The sequence below is a fragment of the Lissotriton vulgaris genome, unplaced genomic scaffold (assembly GCF_964263255.1).
Source record: "Lissotriton vulgaris unplaced genomic scaffold, aLisVul1.2 SCAFFOLD_285, whole genome shotgun sequence".
NCBI lineage: Eukaryota > Metazoa > Chordata > Amphibia > Caudata > Salamandridae > Lissotriton > Lissotriton vulgaris.
Window position 1 is genome coordinate 1,121,302 of NW_028246414.1, and position 25,029 is coordinate 1,146,330.

Genomic DNA, 25,029 nt, shown 5'->3' on the forward strand with positions numbered 1-25,029 from the left:
CTTTCACGTGGCGACTGCGGTCCGAGGCGCTGCTTGACCCGATATATGAGAGCACGGTACAGGAGGCTATAGAACAACATTTTGCAATAAACAAGGGCACTGTAGATGAGGCTTCAACACTCTGGGAGGCCTTTAAGGTCACCATCAGAGGAGTGTGTATCAGCACTGATGCCGGCATACTGAGAGACATTAGGACACAACTCCAAAAAACTGAGGACTCGTTGCAAGAATTGGAACGTGAGTATGCCATGACGCCAGGAGTGGATAAACTAGCTCGTATACAAGAACTGCTACAGGAATATGATGAGTTGGCTGATACGGAGATAAAATATCTGTTGCGTAGACACACGATATGGGGAGGGGGGACGACCGGGAGGTACATTAGCATTTAAGATTAAAGAACACCTGGAGCAGATGCACATAGACAGAATAGTGGACGAGCATGGGGGGGAACATCATCATCCAGCCACCATTACGGGCCTGTTTCGTGATTTTTATGCTGATCTGTATACGTCGAGGGGCACTGTCTCGGAGTCAGAATTAGAAACATATTTGGAGGATGTGGCGTGTGCTTGGCTATCAGATGCGCAAAGGGAGTATTTATGTTTGCCTATCGATGAGCAATATGTTAAGGCAGCGATCTCGGCATTGTCCAACGGCAAGGCACCGGGGCCAGACGGACTCACGGTGGAGTTTTATAAAAAATATTCAGACCTCTTAGCCGCATCTCCTAGAGATGTATGCAGAGGCACATGACACAGGGAAACTACTTCTATCTTTGAGACAGGCGTTGATAATCACTTTGCTTAAAAAAGATAAACCGCCGGACAAGTGTGACTTATCGTCCGCTGTCATTGATAAATATTGACGCTAAAATATTGGCCAAGATCTTGGCGATCAAGTTACAACCTCTGATGCAGTGCCTTGTATTGCCTGATCAGTCAGGTTTCATACCTGAGAGATCAACTTTGCACAATCTTAGGACTGTTTTCTCTATGTTCCACATGCTCGAGCCGACCCTGCCAGCAGCGGCGGTGTTACTTGACGCTGCCAAGGCATTTGACTCAGTGGAATTGCAGTATATGCACTTTGTGTTGCGACGCATGGGTTTCCCGTCTCTGTTCTTACAGTGGATAGCGGTGCTTTACGCGGAGCCTACCGCGAGAGTGTGAGTTGAGGGGCTGACACCTTATCACCGCTATTGTTCACAATTGTACTTGAATCGTTATCATGTATCAGTAGACAGTAGACAGCGACATAGAGGCGGCACTCAATTTTAATTATCGCCCAGTAGCTATTTCTCTCTACGTAGATGACATGGTTCTTTTCGTGCGTGAACCCTCGAGATATCTGGCACAAAATATGTTAGATTTGGTCGTTTTTCAGGCCTATGTATTAATTGGGATAAGTCTTTTATCATCCCGCTGATGATATCTACGGTGCAACCAGATTTGGAGTTCCCCTTGGTGTGGTCCACGGACCCGGTAAAATATCTTGGAGTTTGGATCCACCGGGATCCCACTACAGTCGTTCGGGAATATATCAGGAAAGCACACACGAGGCTGGAGAGTCAGGTGGATGCATGGATCTTGTTGCCGCTGTCATTGGAGGATCGCATCGCACGTATTAAAATGGTAGTCTTACCGCGGTTCCTATATCTTTTTCTTAACATCCCGGTGGTGCTAACAATGGGGTTCTTCCGGAATCTTCGCACACAGTTATTACGTTTGGTGTGGGGGGGATGGGGTGGGTTTAAAAGTGCTCGTGTGAAATGGTCGGTACTCACCAAAGGATACGAGAAGGGAGGGTGTGGAGCACCGGACTTCTATGCGTATTATCTGAGTGCAAAGGCCCAATATGTGTTTTATTGGTATAGACCACATGCTTACACTCCGCATGTCGCGGTGGAGGAGGGAGACACTGCACCGATTCCACTACATAGCGTGATTACTCATCGGACACAGGGTACCCCGAGGATAGAAATAAATGCAGTGGATAGCACTGTTGCTGCCTGGCAGAGGATAGGACGCTTGGCACGCAAGTTGCCGATATATGTGCCGAATATGAATCTGGAGCACCATCCTGCCTTGTCTGTAACACACAAAGCGCCATCAATGCTCTTGCTTCCCGAGGCGGGTTTTTGGAACATGGTAGATATATACCCGGATGGCTCATTTGTTACACAAGCCGACCTGCAATACGCCAGTAATCAATCACTAGTATTCAGATTTGCAATGCATCGCCTGCGTCAGGCGGCCAGGGAGCACTATATCACATACCCACGGGAACCCCCAACGCTATTGTCCTTGCAGTTTGCACTCACTACCCCTATTAATAAACAGTTGATTTCTAGGCTTTATAAGATGATTAAAGATGAAAGTATCAATGATTCAGATGGAAGCCGGGAACGGTGGAATGAGAGTTCGCCTGATCCAATTTCGGAGGAGGATTGGAAATATATCTGTGGATTGACTGGGACTCTCAGTATGAATGGAAATCTGCGTATTATACACTTTAAATACATACACCAAGTGTATTACACTCCTGTACGATTGCACAGGTTCGGGTTGCGTGTATCGGATAACTGTGTGCGGTGTGGACAAGAACGCGCAGACTTTTTGCATTTAGCTTGGGGGTGTCGGCAGGTGTTTGAGTTCTGGGAAGCGGTTGTACGCCATTTGAAAGATATGGTAGCTGTAGAACTTCAGTGTACTCCACTTGTTTATTTGCTCTGTTGCGTGCCACACATTAAGGGAGTGAGTGGTAAATTTGTGCGCTTGGCTCTGCTATTAGCGGCACGGAGAGTGACGAATGTATGGGGGGGCAGGTGCCGACCAAAAGTAGAGCAGTGGCTGAAAGATCTGGTCTATTGTAGAGATAACCTGGAAACATATGCGGAATAATTGCCGATGATGCCAAGACCGAGGGATATTTTGGAACCACTGCGTAAAATTTGACTAAATAACAGTGATTCATGTTGACTTTTGAAACGAGAAGGGAGGGGCGGGCTATATGATGAGCAAAACAGGAAGAAATACCCTACCACAACTATGTAACCTAGGCTTGCATATGTGATTATTTTTTGATTGCAAATTAATTTTCTTCTCTTTAATTTATTTTTTTGCTGTGTTTTCTTGTTGGGGTTTGTTTCATTTCTGGCGTATAGTGTACTCGAAGAGTTAGAAATACTGGACAATGACTGACTATTGTTATATATGCTAGGCTAACTCAATGGAGTGACAATATGTAATGTTCCTTGTGTCTGTCTTTTTTAAAACATAATAGAAAAAAACATTTGAGCTGTAATGCATTGCTGGGTGCCCGTGACCGGCAGTTAATAGCATTGAATTGTTTGCCATTTACTGCATGATGAAGTGTAGCCTTACCCTTTATGGGTACAGTTTTGGGGCCCATTGGGGAACGGGGGGGGAGGCAAAAACACCGAATAGAGACTCCAATTAAGTGTGATAAAGGCCGCTTTATTGGAAGCAGGTGCATCCTACACAATGAATTCCTTGGCCTGCGCAGCACAAAACTAGGCCTCACTAAATATGCAATTTCCTGACACCCCCCCAACCCCCTCCCCTAAACTGGTTCCCCCAATCCGCAAACAGTAAACAATTAGCAAAACGTCAATTTGCCTCTCCACCTGGCTACACACTTTATTGTGCTTGACCTACCCCCCGATAATCCAAACAGATCTCCTAAACTTCCCACCTATCTTCAGAAAAGACCGCCCCCAGAGGCAGAATCACATCCACACCTGCTCCAGCGACATGACGAACCCCACAACCCTCAACAGACCCCATTGCACCGGCCTCCAATAAACCGTCCCAAAGCTCCCCCGGAAACCCCCAACAACAAAACCAAACCACCCCAAAAAGAGGGGAATCACCTCGCCCAAGGGCCCCCCCTTTACTGTCAAAAACCCCAGGAAGGGAGGGAGGGAAAATAATTTTTTGTCCGCCACCCCCCGCCCGCCAGCTGGGGCACCCAAACGAAATGGTGGCCTGTACATCTAAATGGCCGGGTTTAAAGGGGCACCAGCCCAAAAGTCGCCCAAATAAGCCCCACCCCCAGCCCAAAGCACCAACCCGCCAAAACCAGCCCACGGACGGTGCTGGCCCTACCCCCCCTTTCCCCGGCCCCAAAATCCCCCGGGTGGGGCAGGCCTCCCGCTGGTCGGCCCCCCCCCCCCAAAGCCCCAGTGGCTGATGAAATTCAATGCGACATCTGACACCACAGAGGTGTATAGTGACATATTTAGTGCCACAACATAGTCAGTGCATGAAAACCCATGTCAAGGGGTCATTTTCATTATCACAGAATCTGATAGCAGCGTGTGGCGCAGACAGGGAGATGGTTTAGTAAGCGATCGCGGGATATGTAGCAGTTTTCATTGTGTGTAGCGTGAAGTGTGAGGCTTTGATTATTAACAAGGCAGAGTCAGTAACATACAGCTAAAGGAATTCTGGGAGAAGAGCTCACATTCCAGCTCGTCTGAAGATAGATTCAAGTGACAGTCAGTAATAGTGCTGAATGATTAATTCTGCCAACAAAATGAAGAAGCTGAATTTATTAATAATTCCGCATTACAAGAGTAACGCAGGATTACTAAAAACCTCCAGTTCTGCCAGTAGAATTAAAAATCCACCCACCCTAATTTTGTGGTTCTTCCAAGCTATATTCCAATAGGAGTTGAGAATGATCGGAAAGAAGACTGCCAAGACACTCCGTCTTTTGTGTTTTTATCACCAGCTCATATTATATTAAGAAACTATCAAGTCTATTGTAAGTATTATGCGTGGCAGAGTAACATGAATGTGTCTCTTTTTTGGGGATGTAGGGTTTGCCAAATTGAAGAAAAACACGGGGTGTCCCGTAATAACAAGTCAATAGATTGAACTAAAGGGTCATGCCAGAATTGTGTATCAATTGTTAAATTTCTCTGATTAAAAGAAATTTGGTGACTTAAAGTGTTGACACATAAGCTTGCAACACTGGAACCTCTTACCTCTAGCTCTTTGTCCTTTAACAAACAAACTCAGATAGGTCCAGCTATCTCCACTAAGAAATCCTTAATAACATTTAGATATTGACCCTTTAGTTCAATCTATTGACTTGTTATTACGGGACACCACGTGTTTTTCTTCTATTCCCCCTGGTCCCAGACATACCCATATAGGGGGCCTCCTAATTTTTCTTGGGTTTGCCAAATATCCATACAATGAAGACAGATCATGGTTTCTATTAGTGTGCCTGTCATACCCGGGTTTGTGTGTTGCTTGAGGGGAAATCTATGGATATGTTCATCGACGATACAGTTGAATTCTCCCACCCATATAACTGGGAAATCTATTTATGGTATCAAAGGGTCATAAAGAGTATATAATACCTGATGTAGGGTCGGACACTTGGACCCTGACGGGATGTTCCACAAACCTAGGAAAAAGGAATTAGGTCACAGCTGGGGTCAGGTCAAAGGGAAAGAATGGGAAGTTACTTGGCTACTGGGGTAGCTGGGAAATGCTGGTGGTTGAATAAAGAGGTTGGTCCCACTCAATGTGTTATCGCGTCTTTATTGTATTGAGAGGTTCGTTCTGACTTGATAGCTTTTGACAAAGGGAAACGCACCCGATCTGCTCTGCGCTCCTCTGTTGCATCGGAGCATATGCTCACGTCAGCTTCCACTCCTTTCTGATGAGCGCCTCCCATGCCCTCCCGTGTGTGTGAACCCGCACTAAATCAACTATAACTCGATCCTGTACCGTGCACAGTATTCTCATAAATAGTGTTGTTATGAATGTTATGATTTAACATGTTCTGAGTGATGTAATTTAAAAGGGTGTTAGCAGTGCATGGTGAAGGCACAAGTTATAGTTTATTCAATCTGTCTAGCAAGTTTAGAACACTCTGTACGAAGGGGAGTGAATTCTAGAAAGTTTGGGTCAGGTGTAAGTTATAACTTACAGTTATAACTATAACATTTTAATTAGTAATGTGTAGCTTGAGTTGGTTTTGTATAGAAATAATACATTAAGTTTTCATAGCTATAACCTATCTTCAACTTTTTTTAAAATGTCTGTTTTTTTTGTTTTGAAAAATTGATTTCTAGTCATATAATGTTGCTTATTTTTGTATTAGTTCTTTCATATACGATTTATTTTTACATATGAATATTACCGCAGTACTTTTTCGATAATTTCTCGAGGGGTGGTGTAGAGTGTTGTGGCATGGCGTACAGTTTTGTGGAGTGGAGTGAAGTGGATTTGAGTAGAAAGGAGAACAATGGGCTGGAGAAGGGTGTCTTGATGTGGCATATCATAGAGTGGAGTAGAGTGCAGTGGTGTAGAATGTGTGCTGAGAGATGTGGCTTGCAGTAGAATGCAGTGGTGCAGAGTGTAGTAAAGGCGAGTAGAGTACTGTACAGTGGAGTAGAGTGGTATAGAATGGAGTGGAGTAGAATGTCATAGACTGAAGTGGGGTAGAGCGAAGTGAGATAGAGTAGAGATGTGTAAATAGGGTGGTTTACAGTGAAGTGGGGTAGAGTAGCATAGACTGGCATGCAGTAGAGCGGCATAGGGTAAAATGGGGTACAGTAGAGTGATGCAAAATAGTGTACAGTAGTGTAGAGTAGAGGGGTGAAGAGTAGAGTGGACTAGAGTGGTGTACATTGAAGTGGGGTAGAGTGGCATAGAGTACAGTGGTGTAGATTGCAGTGGCGTACAGTAGAGTGGGGTAGAGTGAAGTGGTGTAGAGCAAAGTTGGGTAGAGTAGAGTGGCATAGAGTAGAGTGGCATACAGTGCAGTGGTGCAGAGTAGAGTGCAGTGGCATACAGTAGAGTAATGCAGAGTAGAGTGCATGGAGGACAGAAGAGAAGAGTGGAATGGTGCAAACTAGAATAGAGTGGTGTACAGTGCACATGTGTAATGTGCAGTTGCATACAGTGGATTAGAGCGGCGTACAATAAAGTGGGTAGAGTGAAGTAGGGTAGAGTGAAGAGGGGTAGAGTAGAGTGGTGTATAGTAGAATGCAGTAACGTAGAGTGAAGTGGTGTAGAGTGCTGTGGCGTACACTCCAGTGGTGTGGAGAGTAGAGGCATTGAGTGCAATAGCGCAGAGTGCAGTGGCATTCAATGTAGTGGCATAGAGTGCATTGGCATACTATGCAGTGGTGTAGTATGCTATATAATACACCCCTCAACTTGCATCCCTTCACATATATATATATTTTTACATTTCTGTACAGTGGTACTTTCAAGGGAGTACCAAGGTACTTCGCAAGCATTTTGAAAAATCTGTAAAGCAATATAAATTATTTTGCCTACCTGTACATATTATAGTAAACTGGCTGATGTCTTACAATAGCAACAGAACATACCATTAACCTATATCTTAGAAACTCATAACACAGCCAAAATGTTGTCTAAAGAGCATGGCTGACTTTTTATTTTGTAAGGGCTTTCATTAACCAATAATATACTTTTTTGTCATTTTTGTCATCGTTATGTACTGCAGTATACCATGGCCCAATGTATCACTATATTTTTGGCTCTTATTACTAAAAAACTGCTGAACGAATTTTCATGAAATACAAAAAGGATCCTTTCCAGATCATACTACAGGACGGGCCCCGGGGGATGGAGTCCCCGGGGTCAAAATGGCTCCCTCCCTTTTTTTTCAATAAACTAAAAAAAAAGAAAGAACAGGCCATAGGAGATGGGATCCCGGGGCCAAAATTGGTTCAAGGAGGGGGGCCATACAGCCCCCCATTCTTAACATGCCTGGCCCCGGGACATGGGATTCCCGAGCCTGAAATTATCTCAGGTAAAGGGGGCTTGCAGACTCCCTTCCCTTTGGAAAAAAAACCTGCAACTTGCAGGAGGTCCCGCCTCCTTTTTACATCACTCTGCAAACGCACCTCCTGGCAAGCTGCTGGTTAGGGGATGAAGTCCCTTGGCTGCTGAGAGTACTTAGGGGCCAACAAGACCTACCTCCAGTAAGCCCCACACACAAGTATTGCTGAGAGTTAGTTAGAGGCCACACACCCTCTCCACCAGTCTGCAAAGGCGTCTCTCGGCGCACTGTTGGTGGGGGGAGGAGGTCCCCTTGCCTCCTCAGGGCTTCAGGACTAAAGTGGTCTTGTTCCCCCAAGCAACAGTGCACCAGCAGGGGAGTTTGCAGAGTGGTGGAGAAAGGGGGCGTGGCCTCTGAGTCCTTCTCAGCAACTCAACCGTGTGGGTCTTACTGGAGGAAACAGGAGGGTTAGGTGGCCCATAAGGAACCTCTAGAGCCAAGGGGACTTCATCCTCCAACTAGTAGTGCACATATGGAGTGCTCTCCGTGTTGGTCGGACTTTCTTTGAGGTTACATTTCACCTGATATTGTGGGAGTTGTCTGAGTGGTTACGAGGACTTGAGTCCTTACTCACTTTTTCCAATTATATTGCCGTTTTTGCCCTGAGGAAGTCAGTGTATACTTCCACAAAGACGTAACATGTGTTGCCAAAGTTGTTTTGCTGATGGCCGAAGTAACTATAACTATACGGAACTTAGAATGAACTTGGAATAAACAAGGTCAAAGAAGATTACTACGTAAAGCCTGTGTAGACTTACTTTATTCACTATAGACTTCTGTTGATATTTTTTCTTTGTACATGTGTAGACTGCTGTCTACATAGTTGGCAATGTTGGGTGGTCGTTACCCAATATCCTTTGAACACTCCCGTCTGAATATATTATATATGCTGTATGACTGTTTCACGACTTAGTGCAAATCATACCCACCCACCTGCCTCTCTAGTAACAGTAAGGGTAGTTGCCCCCCAAGGATGTCCTGGGGACAACTACTCTTCCTGTTATCTCCAGTAAGTCCAACACAGCGGGATTGCTAAGAGGTCTTCAGAGGCCATGCTCCCTTTCTCCACCACTCTGCAAACGCAGCTTGTGGTGCACTACAGGTTGGGGGATGAAGTTCCATTTTACAGCTGAGGGACCTTGGGCGGCCAAGAAACCCTCCCGGTACCTCTTAAAAGTCCTACACAGCAGGATTCCTGAGAATTGGTAGGAGAACCAGCCCTCTTTCTCCACCACTCTGCAAACGGGGCTCAAAGTGTTCTACTGGTTGGAGGTTGAAGTTCCATTTTACTCCTGAGGGACCTTGGGCGCCAAGAAGCCCTCCTGGTACCTCCTACAAGTCCTACACAACAGGATTCCAGAGAGCTGGTCGGATGCCCAGCCCTCTTTCTCCAACACTCTGCAAACGCGGTGACTACTTAAACAAGCATTGGCAAAGCCAATAGGTTTCACCAATGTGAGAACTAATGTCTTTGTCAAATTTCTTTTGCTTTTTAGTCATGTTTCATTGCTGTGCAGCAGGACTGAAAGTAAAAATCAAAACATGTATGACATCAGCGATGGCTATCCTACCGCTTTCCTTTACTGCCATAGCGCTTATTTAAAACTTTCATCGCATAAGAGCATAGGTAAAATACATTAAAGCAACACTGCAATTTGAAATTCATATGTATGGTTGAAAAGCAATGATTGCAAAATATGTACGAAAGGCTAAAGTGACTTCTGGAGCAGATCTAACAATACCAACTCCATACAAATATAGGTTTGAATCAAAGTAATGTGGATAAATGACCTATTCTGGCATCTGAATTCGATATTGATGTGTTCTGAAGCACAACTGAAGCAAAAAGAACACCTGCTCCCTTCCTTGAACAAGCATTTACAATGCAATGGTTTTGCCTTTGTTAAAGTTAGAGCTATTGGCATTGCTCTTGACATTATTTTTATTTATGTTTTTTTTAACATAAATAAATGGCATTGTAATTTACAATGCCACTAGCTTTATCTCTCGCAAATGACACACACAAACACACACAGAGCCCCCACACACACACCCACACAGAGCCCCCCACACACACAGCCACACAGAGCCCCCCACACACACAGCCACACAGAGCCCCCCACACACACAGCCACACAAAGCCCCCCACACACCCACACAGAGCCTTCCACACACACCCACACAGCACAAGCAGGCAACAGGGGCACACGGAGGCACAAGCAGGCAACAGGGGCACACGGAGGCACAAGCAGGCAACAGGGGCACACGGAAGCACAAGCAGGCAACAGGGGCACGAAAACGGAGGCACAAGCAGGCAACAGGGGAACACGGAGGCACAAGCAGGTAACAGAGGCACACAGAGGTACAAGCAGGCAACAGGGGCACACGGAGGCACAAGCAGGCAACAGGAGCACACGGAGGCACAAGCAGGCAACAGGAGCACACGGAGGCACAAGCAGGCAACAGGGGCACACGGAGGCACAAGCAGGCAACAGGGGCACGAAAACTGAGGCACAAGCAGGCAACAGGGGCACGAAAACTGAGGCACAAGCAGGCAACAGGGGCACGAAAACTGAGGCACAAGCAGGCAACAGGGGCACACGGAGGCACAAGCAGGCAACAGGGGCACACGGAGGCACAAGCAGGCAACAGGGGCACGAAAACTGAGGCACAAGCAGGCAACAGGGGCACGAAAATGGAGGCACAAGCAGGCAACAGGGGCACACGGAGGCACAAGCAGGCAGCAGGGGCACACGGAGGCACAAGCAGGCAACAGGGGCACACGGAGGCACAAGCAGGCAACAGGGTCACGAAAACAAGCACAAGCAGGCAAAAGGGTCACAAGCAGGAATTGTAATTTAGACGGGGCTGAAGTGGAGAACGGTCAGTAGGGAAGTAGTGCGGCTGGTGCAGTGGTACCAGGCCGAAAGGTGAGAGGGGCTGTCTGCACCCCAGTTTGGACAGTTTCCACTACCTAACAGGGATTGGTGGGAGGGGGGGGCGTACTTCTTGCTTGCTTTAGGGCTGTTACTTCGGGGACGCAGTGCACGCTCTTGCCTGCTGCCTGCTGCCACCGGGACACGACAACAGGCAGGGAGAGGACAGGCTGGGAGAGGGCAGGGAGGGGACAGGCTGGGAGAGGGCAGGGAGGGGACAGGCTGGGAGAGGGCAGGCTGGAAGAGGGCAGGCTGGGAGAGGGCAGGCTGCGAGAGGACAGGCTGCGAGAGGACAGGCTGCGAGAGGACAGGCTGCGAGAGGACAGGCTGCGAGAGGACAGGCTGCGAGAGGACAGGCTGCGAGAGGACAGGCTGCGAGAGGACAGGCTGCGAGAGGGCAGGCTGCGAGAGGGCAGGCTGCGAGAGGACAGGCTGCGAGAGGGCAGGCTGCGAGAGGACAGGCTGCGAGAGGACAGGCTGCGAGAGGGCAGGCTGGGAGTGGGCAGGCTGGGAGTGGGCAGGCTGGGAGTGGGCAGGCTGGGAGTGGGCAGGCTGGGAGTGGGCAGGCTGGGAGAGGGCAGGCTGGGTGACGACAGGCTGGGAGAGGACAGGCTGGGAAGCAGAGAGGGTGTTACCTGAGAAGTCTGCCAGCGCGGGGACAGGCTGGGACAGGGCAGGCTGGGAGAGGGCAGGGAGGGGACAGGCTGGGAGAGGGCAGGCTGGGAGTGGGCAGGCCGGGAGTGGGCAGGCCGGGAGTGGGAAGGCCGGGAGAGGGCAGGCCGGGAGAGGGCAGGCCGGGAGAGGGCAGGCCGGGAGTGGGCAGGCCGGGAGAGGGCAGGCTGGGAGAGGGCAGGCTGGGAGAGGGCAGGCTGGGTGACGACAGGCTGGGAAGCAGAGAGGGTCTTACCTGAGAAGTCCACCAGCGCGGAGCTCTTCGGGCGCAGAGCAGCAGCAGGGCCCAGCAGAGCAGGGCGGGGGGCGGGAAATAATGGTGTGGAACCTTTGTTTCCAGCAGGCATCCTGCACAGAAAGTTGATTGTCCTCTAGGTGCTTCTCAGTCGTGTCTTTGTTATAACTAAGGCCTCATTTAGGCTCCAAATGGTGAAGCCTCTCCTCTTCCATAATGAGATGTGGGGGAGAGAAGAATGCGAGAAATGACGCTCAAGTCTGAAGCACCAATTTGTCATGGATAACAGTGGTATATGCCGCTGAGCAGCCACAAAACACAGCCTCAGAGCCTTTACATACAGGCAGGGTGTTGTATGTTGATGGTGCTACATAAGAAATCTCTGTTCTCCACGCCATCCAGGTTACTTCACCGGCCCTCAGAAGATGTGTTCATTAATACGTGAGCTCTGGATAGGACAGGAAGAATGGTATGCCGCAGGTCAGGCTAGCATCTGTCACCCACAATAGAAGGGCTGCAATGTCTGATATGTGGTTGTTGTCCAAGAGGCATCCACAGTGTTGGGTTCATTGAAGTTGAAGGTTCCACTGCGGAGCCCACATGTGCCAGCGAGTACGATGCTCCAGGATTATGCACAAGACCAAGAAGCCTCAGGACAATCTGAGTCGGAAGCAAGGCATGAGCTAGAAATGTTCCCCGACTTATTGCGAAGATGGAAAAGCCTTCAAAGGCACCATGTCCAGGATGGTCCCTATAAAGGTACTCCTCCATACAGGTTGAAGACAGCAGATCCTAGGGTGGACAGCAATGAAACTGTTGCTTTCAAGTGGCATAGGACAGCCTTTAACAGCCAGTTAACGAGGTATGGAAAAATTGACCCACAACAACTAATTGCACTTTTGTAAATACCTGGGAGGACAGAAGGGTAAGACAGTAAACTTAAGTACTCCAACCCCACAACAAACTGGAGGGAGAATGGGACTGCAGAATCAACACGTTAAAGTGCATGTCCTGCAAGGTCAAGGACACCATTTGATCTTGAGAATCCATGGCAGAAAGGATTTGAACTAGTCTTGAGAACCAGTATTGGCTTCACTCCTCACAGCTCACTTCTCCCACCTGGCCCCTAAAGAAGTATTGATAGTAGCATCTTGCGCCCCGTGCTGCCTTGGGTCAAATTTGATCGCACAACTGGCAAACAGCACCCAAACGTTTCTGATTAGAATGCTGGCATGCTCTACCAATGTCTGATCACCTACTGGTGATACATGTGGAGGGCTGGACAAAAAGGGAAGGGGCGTAACCAAGTTGAACAATTTGAAAGACCTGCTGTTCCAGAGTAACGGCACGTCAGTGAGATGAGCAAAATCGGATTCTCCCTCATAAGACCTATGTGACACGTGTAGGGGAAAACTAAAGCAGCATGGTGGCAGCTATATCGAGTGATCAAGAGGACGAGGATTGCTAAATCTGTCATACCCTGGACTCTACCACCGTCTCTCCCTCTGTGCGTTGTGTTGTAGACTGCTGACTCTAACGGGAGGGAGGGGGTTAAGTCCAGCAGTGAGATGCGTCCGTAGGCACACAATGGGCTATGCTGACCACAGACCGTGCGCCGAGATGTTGCGATCTCTGACCCGGCGAGGTTGCGTCTATTACCTTCCCACATATCCGTGTCTACTATTGTGGTCTTCTAGCGCCCTGAAGTTCTGTGATGTATAAGCGCTCCCTTCTATGCTCACACACAAAACCTGCGCCAATCTTTTTGTGCCCAATGAGCTTGCTTTATTCGAGGCGGGAACATTTTAATTTTTAACATGAGAGCTTACTGTGTATATTCGGTTCCACGCTGTTTGCCTTACAATCGGTGCTCCTATCAGCCACACGTGAGCTTCCAGGCGCATTCGAGGACTTTGGGTATTGAAGCTGCAGTTCAGCGACATGCAGACGCTGTAGAAAAACTGAAACGCGTTTTGATAATATGATCGAAGTTAGCATGCATGTTTTAGACCAGGGCGTACAAGCCGCATCTGGACTAAAGCATGTGCCTTCCATTAACCCTTACTAATCCAGTCAAAGAGTGAGGGGGCGTGGCAGGGGGGAGGGGGTTGGGTGGAAGTGCTGAACGCTGATGTTCTCTGAAGTCGGTAAGAATGTCCATGCTTTTGGGTACATATGGTAAATTACTTTATTTTCCCCCCACAATATTACCGGTGCCCAACCATCCATGGTCGTGCTTGCCTGGAGCCGCCATGTCCCCATGAATATCACGTTATTTCGGGCCGATGGAAGAGAAATTGGGACTACATCTGCCAGAATGCACTGTGTTAAATGAAAGCCCAGGGCTAGAACCATGATTTCACTCTGGCAGTTTTCTGGTACCAAATCTATCAAACATACCAATTGGGAAGACATCTTGGTATGTACGTCATACTCTCTGCTGGAATTTGTGTGAAGCCTGCATGTTGCAGTTTTGATGCCAGGCCCGGTAGATTCAGCCTTTTAGCTTTCAGATGTGTTAGGTAGTAGTTACACATGGTATATACAGTGCCTCTAAATATGTTAACATTTTTTATCAGTATTACAAATAAGGAAAAAAAACACTTACCTGTATCTCCCGGGGTTCCCTCCAGGCCACGGGAGCCCCGCGGGCGCCGCCATAGTGCTTGCCGTCTTGCTCTCCTTCTTCCCCGGGCTGCGGGGGGCGGGCACTTCCGGCCGGCCGCGCTAGGATTGGCCGGCCGGCCAGTCACGGGGCAATGCAATCGGGGAGGAGGAGACTGGAGGCCGGCGACGGAGGAGAAGAGACGCAGTAGTGCCGGCAATGCCGGACCAGACACGGGGGCGTTCCCGGCGTCCCGTGACGTCGGCAAAAGCCAAAGAATGTCGGGAACGCCCCCGTGTCTGGTCCGGCATTGACGGACAGGCCCCTCGTCCAATGGCAAGGCTCCGTTTACGGAGCCAGCCAATCAACGACGAGGGCCGAACCAAGCCACACTATTCTTCTCATCAGGTTTTCGCCTGCGCCGAAAAGATGCGCAGAGCGCATCTTTGGCGAGGCAAAACCTAAAAAGGAGTGCACTGCTCTGCTGCTCATTCCAAGCACTGATTAAATCCACATGTTCAGGGGGCGTGCAGGTAAAGGCAGTGTTACCAGCTCTCAGTGGTCGGGTCACTTACTTCAGAGACAGGTTATTTTAGCCTCCTAGAAACATATGATTCCCAAAAATAAGGATGATGCACTCCGGGGGCACAGAGATTTATACTGTATGAACAGCACTTCGAAAAAAGCACCGAAGTGAGAGGACAGCTGGTCACTAAGATACCAACCCTTCATTCGGCTTGGTTACCTTTAAATTGCATTCTGGGACATGTGCTCCACTATTTAAATAATTAGCAACTCAAAACTGCAACTAGCCGAATATGAGCGACTACCGACACCAGACACTAAGCGCCTATAAGGGAATTTAGAAGTCAAAAGAAGTATCAGCAAGATGAATCAGAAGGAATGAAAACAAGTTAGTGAAGTAAACCACATTTATCAGTTAGGATTTGCCAAAACAATATGGAGATCAGTGTGTAGGGCGGCCAGAGGAAACTAAACTCTCAGGAAAACATCAGAATGTCTCCCACTTAGGCATCAGTCTTCCCTACTCCTAGCGGTCAGAGGAGAGGTAGATTATGGAAGGAGGCCGTTTTGCTAGACTCCCCTAATTAAAGCCCAGAAAAGTGGGATGCAAGCTCAGCAGATCGGAATAGGGGGTTGCCAGAATGTAGCTCAGACATCCTGAAATGCCTCACAGAGATGTCAGATTTAAGGGGAAACAAAATTATCTAGTTTGCTAGGTTTGATGGGAGTGAACATTATCTCACTGTAATACAAGAATTGGTAATTCAACGGTTTCACCTATGTGATGAATAAAGAGCTGTTTTTATCAATCATCGCCTGGGACGAAGGAAAGAGCTCCCTGACAAACAGCAGAGGAGTTATGAGAGCCACTGACCCGATAGCTGGGGATCCCGGTTCGAGTCTCGGCGGTGCCACATCCTGTGACTCTGTGCAAATCACTGAATCTCTCAGGGTGATAAATTGCTATATACCTATGCTGCAAGCGTAAAGAGCAAAAAGAGGCAAAACGTTGTGAAAAAATAGTTCCAAAGCTGATGTTAATAGTATTTTGGGTATGGGAAACTGATAAGAGAAGCAGACAAGGAACAAGCAATGGTAACTGCAGGAAAATATGCTACCCCCAATAGAAACGGAGGAAAAGTAAGTGCCGCGCTCAGGAACCAATGAGAAGCCAGAAAAGACAGGAGGTGGGATGTAACCTCGTTTAAGTTTATATTAAAAACAATAGCTTTATCAATCACAACACAAATGCTGTGCAGGCAAAACCCAAAAACCATAGCAATTCACTGAAAGAAACAAAGGTTACAGGGACATTATAGTTGGGAATCAGCATTAAGAAAACCTTAGAAATTCACTGAAAAAAACTAAAAGTTACAGGTATGTTATAGTTAGGGAATGAATTTAAATTAAAACTTAGAAACTAACTAAAAAACAAAAGGTTACAGAGACGTTATGGTTAGGCTCAGGTTTCACTCGTACAAAAGCAAAGAAATTCAGCAGTTATAGTTAGCTGAGTTAACTATAAAGTGTACCCCTGCAAAGCACTACTTATAAGCTCACATTTTGCATCACTCATGACATGGTCAGAGACATCACTGATGACATCTCAAATGACATCACTGATTACATCATCCACAGAAACTCTGATACACCCACTCACTCACGCATACAGCTTCTCATACACCCACTCACTCACTCATACACCTATACAGCCACTCACTCACGGAGGAGTCGCCCATAGAGCTACTCGCACACCTACTCACTCACCCATACAGTCAATCCCACAGCCACTAAATCACCCACTCACTTACTCATACTGAGACTAACACATACTCACTCACCTAAACAGTCACTGACACAAGCACACACTGACCAATGCAGCCAATCTCACAATCATTCACTCACTAATACAGTAACCCATAGAGCTACTCACACACCTACTCAACCACCCATACATTTAATCACACAGCCCCTTACTCACCCACTAACTTACTCATACTGATACTAACACGTACTTACTCACCTAAACAGTCACTGACACAAACACACTCTCACTGACAAAGCCATACACACACTCACTCACCCATACAGCCCTTATCACATGCACTAAATAATCCATACAACCTCTGACTCACTCATCCATACAGGCAGTCACACACACCCTCACCCACCCACCCAGACACCCATACAGGTACTCATACAACCAATCACTCACCCATACAGCCACTTACACAGCCACTCACACATGCATACAGCCACTTAGACACCAACTGACACACTGATACAGACATTCACACAACCAGTCGCTCGCCCATACATTTATTGAGACACCTAATCACTCACTTATACAGTCGTGCACCCTCTGAATCATCCATACAGACACTCAGACACCCACTGCTTTACCAATACACCTTGGAATGTTTATTTAACACTCATAAACGTTTTTAAAACACTCACACTCACTGAATGATGTCATTAGTGATCTCACTGACCATGCCATGAGTGATGTAATATGTGAGGTTGTGAGAAGTATGTGGTTAAAGGGACATTAAAGTTAGGTAAAAATATACCACATATGTTTTAAAATGCACAAAACCCCTGAAATTCACCAGTTTTAGTTATCTCTTAACTTACTGTTGTTCGACACCTGAAGTAACTAACTCCTGCCCTCACCATGCACAGTGTTGCCATCAATGATGTATTTTCACATTTTGCAGTTCAAGTACATAAAGAGGGTCCCTGAGTAACTAAATGAGTTTCGAGATGAGGATACTAGCAACAGAAATCAACATAAACTTCTCCAAAACCTAAATATAGAACATTTATGATGTGAAGGTACCATACGTCAGACCAGTTTGATTTATACATTAATATTCTTAGATTTGAAGATTCTTTTTTTAACATATAAAATAGTGATTTTTGACAATAACATATACATACAATTTGTGAGCTCCACATACAATGAACGACAACTAAACCATAAAGATACAATGAAAACAGGGACAACAATTAACTTACTACATAACAAGTTCAAGAAAAGACAATCACATTCAATCATACTTAAAGAAAAATATACACATCAAAGACATCAACTACAACAGAAATCATAAGGTCCTAAAGATGAATTCATATTGTAATAACTGTTATAGTGCAATATTAAAAATTCTGTAGCTATATTTTATAGAAGAAGAATATACGAAGACAGAAGTTTGCCGACGTTCGTTTCAGAAGTTGCAAGTCGGTGTAAACGAGTAGTGCAACCTTCATCAGGGTGCTGTCTATGTATTTACGTTGGTAGCAACTGCCATCCAGTCTCAGTTTATTCAAAAGCAAATTCGAACACAAGGGGCTCACCACAATCTTCAAATACGGGTCTGCTTCTGGGAAGTATAGATGGAAGTGAAGTAGAAAACAATCACCCTTCATTGGAAGAATCTTTTGTAAAATATTAAGTTCAGAGGGATATCTGAACTGTTAAAGTTCCAATTAAGAACCAGGGTAATTGTGCCGTCTAAGGGAAACATCCACTGAGAAGACCAAGGCACAGTCAAAGTAAAAGGCCATTGAATGGCTGGAGATAGAATGTCAAATGCCCAGCTGCAGATGGCTTAAGGCATGATCCTAGGATTAGGTAGCCATAGAAGTCTGAAAAGCAGCAACCGGAGAAGATGGACAAAAGTGCGGACAGACTAGCCCGGTGCCTTAAAAGGCACCGGGCTAATCTCTCTGCACTTTTGTCCATCTTCTCCAGTTACTGCTTTCAGGTGTTTTAACTTTTATTAATTGGACGACGCAGAATGGTATAAAACTTGCCTTGTTCCACCCTCTTTATATGGGCCAAATCCAGGCCGCCGATACATCAAGTCCCTGCATCCTTGCCAGACATCTTTGGCGACCTAACCCTAGGATCATGCCTTAAGCCATCGGCAGCTGGGCATTTGACATTCTATCTACAGCCATTATCTGCTCTCTTCACCCGCTCAGCTTCCAGCTGGCATCACGGCAGGGTAATGTTCACTATGGCTTGGTTGTCATTTGTGTTGGGCAGCTCTATGATATTCTAGAGGGTTGAGCAGGCTCATCCACGGATGACTCTACTGTTACTGGAGAAAGTCAGAAGAGAAGCAGCAAGAAGGCAGGTGTGGCAGGTCCAATGATTCAAGAGAGGCACTTTACTGTTCTTGCTAGCATGAGGGTTGTCATCCTCTGTGCAACACTCAATTTTTTTGATAAATCCCCTGTGTCTTCAAGATGATTCCAGATCCTAGCTGGAAGATGCTAATGCCTATAATGATTTTTTTGAGCTGGCTGGCAATCCAGCTGCTTCACTGTTTGACTGTTCAATGTTTCTGACACCTGAGAAGGAAAACATTTGTGAAAGCATCTTCCCATGCAAAATACACGGAGTGAGCTTGAAGGGAAGTTTGGTATATTCCAGTCAGCTCTGAAATGGAGAAAACAATTCCATATGCAGGCAAAGATGTTTCCAACGCCATGTTAGGGAAATCGGCCAATTACACAAGCTGGTACTTTTGTGGCGAGCACGCTGCAGTAACAGAGGGCATACACCCCCCTTCGAGGAATCTCAATCCTACAGTTCCATGCACATTATCTCACAACATTGAGGGGGTGGGACACACTACTCTAGACAAGGGACTAGATTGTTTTTACATGGCAGGTCCGTAGGCATCACCACAGGGGTACATTTAAAAAGCAATACCTCATAAAAGCAAGAGTTGTCTTCCCATTACCAATAGAGGTGGGTCATAACGTCACTTTTGGTACTTCTGCTCTCGTAGTCGCGTGGGGCTGTGCTACAGAGCGCCGGAGAGGCATCCTGACTGACCACAAAGATAAAAGTAAAATCATGCGAGTATTTCAAGTATTTTTTTAAACAAATGCACGGTGAGAATTTACTTTCCTCCTTTCAGGCACACGAAAATCTGGATCTCTGCTGGCTGTTCAAACAGACTTTTATTACTTGCATGTCTGCTAATATTTCTCCTGGAGAATGCGCTGCACAAAGTATTTACGATGAATACAGCGGATCACGCAAAAGATTGCGGGGCATATTAGCAAGAACTTCATTAAAATTATTGCCGTTTTAGCGGCAGGAAACTGCCGCTAAAATGGCGATAATGGGCTTGATAATATGCGTTATAGAATTCCAATAGAAGCCCAGGTTAGATGTCCTGCACATCTAACATGGGCTTCTATTGGAATTCTATAACGCATATTAGCAAGCCCATTATCGCCGTTTTAGCTGCAGATTTCTGCCGCTAAAACGGCGATAATTTTAACTAGTTTCTTGCTAATATGCCCCCTATTCTCAGAATGGTCCATCGACAAGCTATTTTTCAAAATGTGCCAGGCGCAACACAACTGTAAATATAAAAAATATATTTTATGTACAAACTTCGGGCCAATACCCTGATGTCAGAGCAATCCAGCCCCCCCAAGCAGGGGCTGTATCATCTTCATACAGCCTTCTGGGTGTCTGTGTCCACAGTAAGGTGGGGAGTTTTCTTCTAAAGTAGAGCTAATTTTATCTACCCTGCTCTGGTTGATGCGCATAGATACTACTTTCTGCACAAAAAAAGTGTAAAATCCTTTTTTTACACAAAGGATACATTTTCCCACCGGGGCTTCCATTTTATCTGATTATGCCAGGATTAATTAGGCGTAATTAGGCAAAATGCACGATGGAAGCCTTAGTAAGAAGAATAATGTATCTGCAAGCAGAAGGGGGGCACGGGGGAGGTGGAAGCAAAGGTTCAGAAGAACAGAGGCGAGGGAGCGAGGTGGGCTAGATTAGAGATGGGAGAACATGGAGCGGGATGGAGGAACGGGGGATACAGAGAGAGAGCGAGGGAGAGAGGCATTCACAAAGAATTCATTCTCTACGCTTTTCATCTCCATCACTCTCCTATCTCCTCTCTTAGCGCAGATGCCCACCCCACCGCCTCGCACATCTCTTGCACAGATCCCTCTAGAACATTCCGCTACCTGCTCACGCCTAAAATGTCCTCCTTTTTAACAGTCCACTCTTTACCCTTTTTTTCCATCTTCACTGCCAGTCTTTCCTTTCTCTCTTTCTTTCTTCTATCTCTCTATCATTCTATCTTCATTTTTTTTTATCTTGGGCTCCATCTTTTTACTTCGTCCTCTCCTTTCAGTTCTTCTCTCTACCCCCATCCCATCGCTCTCTCTGGCTCTTCCTACTTCACAGTCTTCCCTCCCCAACTTGGACTTCTCTCATTTGCTGGGTTCCTTGCTACCAAACCCCAGACTTCTCTCTCTTTCTTGCAGTCTCCCTGTTTTTTTTTACACAAACTACTTCCCACTGTTTTCTCCACTGCTGTCTTCTATCTCTTTATTCCATCCTTCCCTCTGTCCGCTCTCTCTCTCTACGGACTGGTCTACAGTCCCAACCCTGCTTACCCCCTCTTCCTATGGTTACATCCTTTTTTTCTCGCTTCTCTCTCTCGCCTATCTCTTTCCCAGCCTAATAGTGCGACTCTCACTATTAGGAAGGGGCGTCCCTTCCTAATAGTGAGTCACCATGCCATGTACAATTGTTTTGCAACCTCATTTGCGGCCGCAAAACACTTGCAGTTTACCACATACTTCAAGTAGGTGGTAAACCACTCGCAACCCGTGACCTGCTGCGTGCCCTGCTCCCCCGAAAGAAGACATTTGTGGACTTGGATCACTCAGTCCGAGCCCCCGCACCTAAGGCACCCTTTAAAGTATTCTCAGCAGGTTGGGCGCCTGCCAGCTCCAGGGATCATGAACTGCTTGCTGTTCCCAGCACCCCAGCGACGCACAGTAGGGCTGGTGCGCTCCCTGCTATGGGCACACGCTCCGGCTGTTTATCCCGCTGCTAAAACACCAAAGGCTTCTGGAAGCCGACCTGTCCTGAACTGAGTGACAGGCAGGGCCAGTGCTGCCGTGCCGAGTGACAGCAGCAGGGAGCTGTGTGCTTTAAAATGTGTATGCCTGTTTGTCCGGCCGTTTAGCGGTGGCCTGCCAGTCAAGCACATTTTAAAGTTCTCTAACATAGCAGTTTTAGACAGCTTGGTTAGAGAAAGCGCAGGCCTCCAGTGCTCTTAGGAGCGCAGAGAGAGACCGCTCCAACCAATCCGTGCTCTGCTCTCATGCTGTGATAGCAGTGCCAGGATTGGTTAGTGCAGTTTCCTGGTCCCCTGTTGGAAGTGAGACCAGCAGTGGAGGACGACGTGGTGCCGCGCCTCACAGTAAGTGTTTCATTGAATGTTATTTTTTTTACTACCCCTCCCCACCCCATCACCCTAGGAACATGGCAGCCGCCACTGGTGCTTACATCGTTACATACTTTATTTGTGTGACCAATGTTTGTTTGGAATTTGTATTTTTCAATGAGTAGAGTGATACTTGCATCTCGCTTGCAATATTTTTTCATCAGGTTTTACATTTATATGGTCAATTGCTTCCTTTTTGTCACAAACAGGTGGTCCAGAAACTAATTAGGTGACCAAAAGATTTGAGAACTACAGATTTTTTCGTGAGGACATTATTCGCCCAAAATGCACATAACATTCATAGTTCTCAAGTGAACAACAAGCACTCTGCATAACTAAAATGACGCGACTTCTCATGGCAAGGTCAGAGGTCAATTATAAGCAGACTGATGAGTCTGGGCCAACCCTGCCATCCGACGCAACGACGTGCCATGAACACAGACTTATGCTGAAAGTTGCTTTAGATGCATTGGACTTTAGACCATTTTTATCCATGTATTTTGTAACACAGGTTTTGACCACAATGTGTGTCGCACTAATTTTTACTTTTGTACCGATCTTGTAATGACACAGTCATTTTTAAACATCTGAACATTACAGCAAGGATGGTCTTGTTCTTTTACATACCGTTTTGTGAGCGACATGTTGCCTGCAGGATTCACCTCTTAAGTACTAATCCTGTTGATTTTCCTGTCATCGATTTGCAAGCCCAGCTGTTCACCGCTTCAGGCACCAAGACTCTGCCTGGATCTCCTCTCTTAAGCCCCATCTCATATGTTTATTCCAGTCTTCTCTGTGTCTCTACCCCAGTTTACTCTGTCTATTGTAGTCGGTTCTCTGACCAATTTTCACCCTTTGCCCCAGTCTCTGTTGTCCTCTCTGCTCTCTCAGCCGCCATCCCCTTTCCCTTTCTTACTCTCACATTTTCTTTCCCTCTCTCTCCCTCAGTCTCTCATCTTTTTTTCTGTCCCACTTTCTTTCTCCGTCACAGTGCCTCTCTCTACACTAGTATCTCTTTCCTCCCTCGTCTCGCTCCCTGGTGCCCGCTTACTGTAGTGGGCCCTCTCACTATAAACTGGTCCTGTCTCTATCGTGTTTTCTCCTCTCAGTCCTGGTTTTCTCTCTCTATGCCCACTTTTTCATCTGCTGTGTTTCGTTTTCTCTACCGGACTGCTTTCTCTTTCCTAATGTCTCTCCCATTTGCGGCTTTTCCCTTCTCTCTCTCTCTCTTTATTCTCTTCCTCGTCAACCGTTTTCTAAATAGTCTCTTCTCTCCACCGTGGCATCCGCGTTCTCTTCCTTGGTTCCCTCTATCTATCTTTCCATGTCTCTCCTGGGCCTGTCTCCCTTCATTTCCTCAATTTAAACTGGGCTCCTCTCTCTACCTAATTCTTCTCTCTTCACCTTTAGTTTCTTGCTCTCTGCCACAGGTTCCTTTACCCTGCTCATCTCTCTCTCTCTCTCTCTCTCTCCCTCTCTCTCCTGGCGTCCTATGTCTCTTCATCTCCTCCATCCTGATCATCTCTCTCTCCCTCTATTTCTCTACCCTCACGCCTCACCGCCCCCACCCCCCCTGACCCCCAAAATCCTCTTTTTCCACTCGGATATCTGCTCTGTGTGTCCTGGCCTGAGATCCAACTCTCTTGACCCAGGTGTTGTCTCTTTGCCCAGCCTCTCTGTCTATCATGGAGTTATTTTCCCTAGATAAAACCCCCCTTTCTACTCTGTATAATCTCTCTATCACCGTCTCATCTCTCTCTCTACTTTTCTGCTCTCTCCACCTTGGTCTCCTTTCTCTTCTCCATTCTTCTCTCCTCCTCCTCGTTCTCCTCAGTCTAGCCTCGTCTCCCTCAACTTCACCCTCCTCCTCTAAGATAGTCTTATCTCTCTCTAGGCTGGTTGCATTCACCAGATACGAACTTCTTCATTTTACTGTGGACTAGTTTACTCTCTTCCTGTTAACTGACCCTTCTTTGTTTTTATTTGCAGCGGTATTCCAGGGAAGAAGTGTGGAACTATCATCCTATCAGCAGAAGAACTGGGGAACTGCAGAGTGAGTCAGACTGCTCTTCCCTTACCACCCCTGTCCTCGCCTTCAGCACCATCACTCCATCCCCTGCCAAAATCCTCTGTTTACACTATTACAAATATGTTGAATTACAATGGAACACTCTTTCGGCAATATTGTACATTTGATACACTAAAATTGGGGATGTGCAAAATGAGCGACTTTGTTCCTGCAAATATCAGGAAATATTAATAAATGTCTTTTGTAAAAGTAGCGTGGCTGCACAAATCATTGACTAAAGGTTTTATTTGAGAGCAAACTAGTTAATTGACACTTTTCCTCATAAAGACAGAGAGGAAACCACCGCTCTTATCCTCCTCTGCCTCTCAACATCACACAGCATCCCCATCTCTAGATTTCATGACTCAGAAATTCATGGACCCACCCTGAGATGGATCATGTCATTCCTCTCTGACAGAACATGAGTCAGACTCCCCCATATACCTCAGAAAACAAGAAGCTAATTTGTGGAGTCCTCCAAGGAGCAGGTACCCCTTTTCAACGTGTACATGGCACTCCTCACCCCATCATAAGAGTCCATGACATCAACATTGTCTCCTAAACCAACAACACACAGCTCATCCTCTCCCTCACCATTGAGAAGAAAAGCATCAGGGCTAATTTTACCTCCTGCATAACCAACGTGGCCAACTGGATGAGGGAGAACTGCCTAAAACTCAACATGGACAAAATGGAAATCCTGATCTTGGGAAACAAGAGCTCCCCATGGGACTCCTTCTGTTGGTCAGCTGAACTGGGACACAGGCCCAGGCCAACCCCCACAGACCACACTAGAAACTTCGGTATCATCCTAGATGACATACTGTTAGAAATGGGGATTTCTGGTTTGC

The 25,029-nt window shown here is 46.7% G+C and overlaps 1 protein-coding gene across 2 annotated transcripts in view; it reads left to right on the top strand.

The window, feature by feature from the left end:
- Nucleotides 1–25,029, top strand: part of LOC147665960 (copine-5) — a 1,339,740-nt gene that overhangs the window by 912,044 nt on the left and 402,667 nt on the right. For both annotated transcript variants that reach the window (XM_086949376.1, XM_086949377.1), the window contains one exon: nucleotides 24,100–24,163. In XM_086949376.1, coding sequence (XP_086805502.1) covers nucleotides 24,100–24,163 — 64 coding nt within the window. The remainder of the gene's footprint in view (nucleotides 1–24,099; nucleotides 24,164–25,029) is intronic.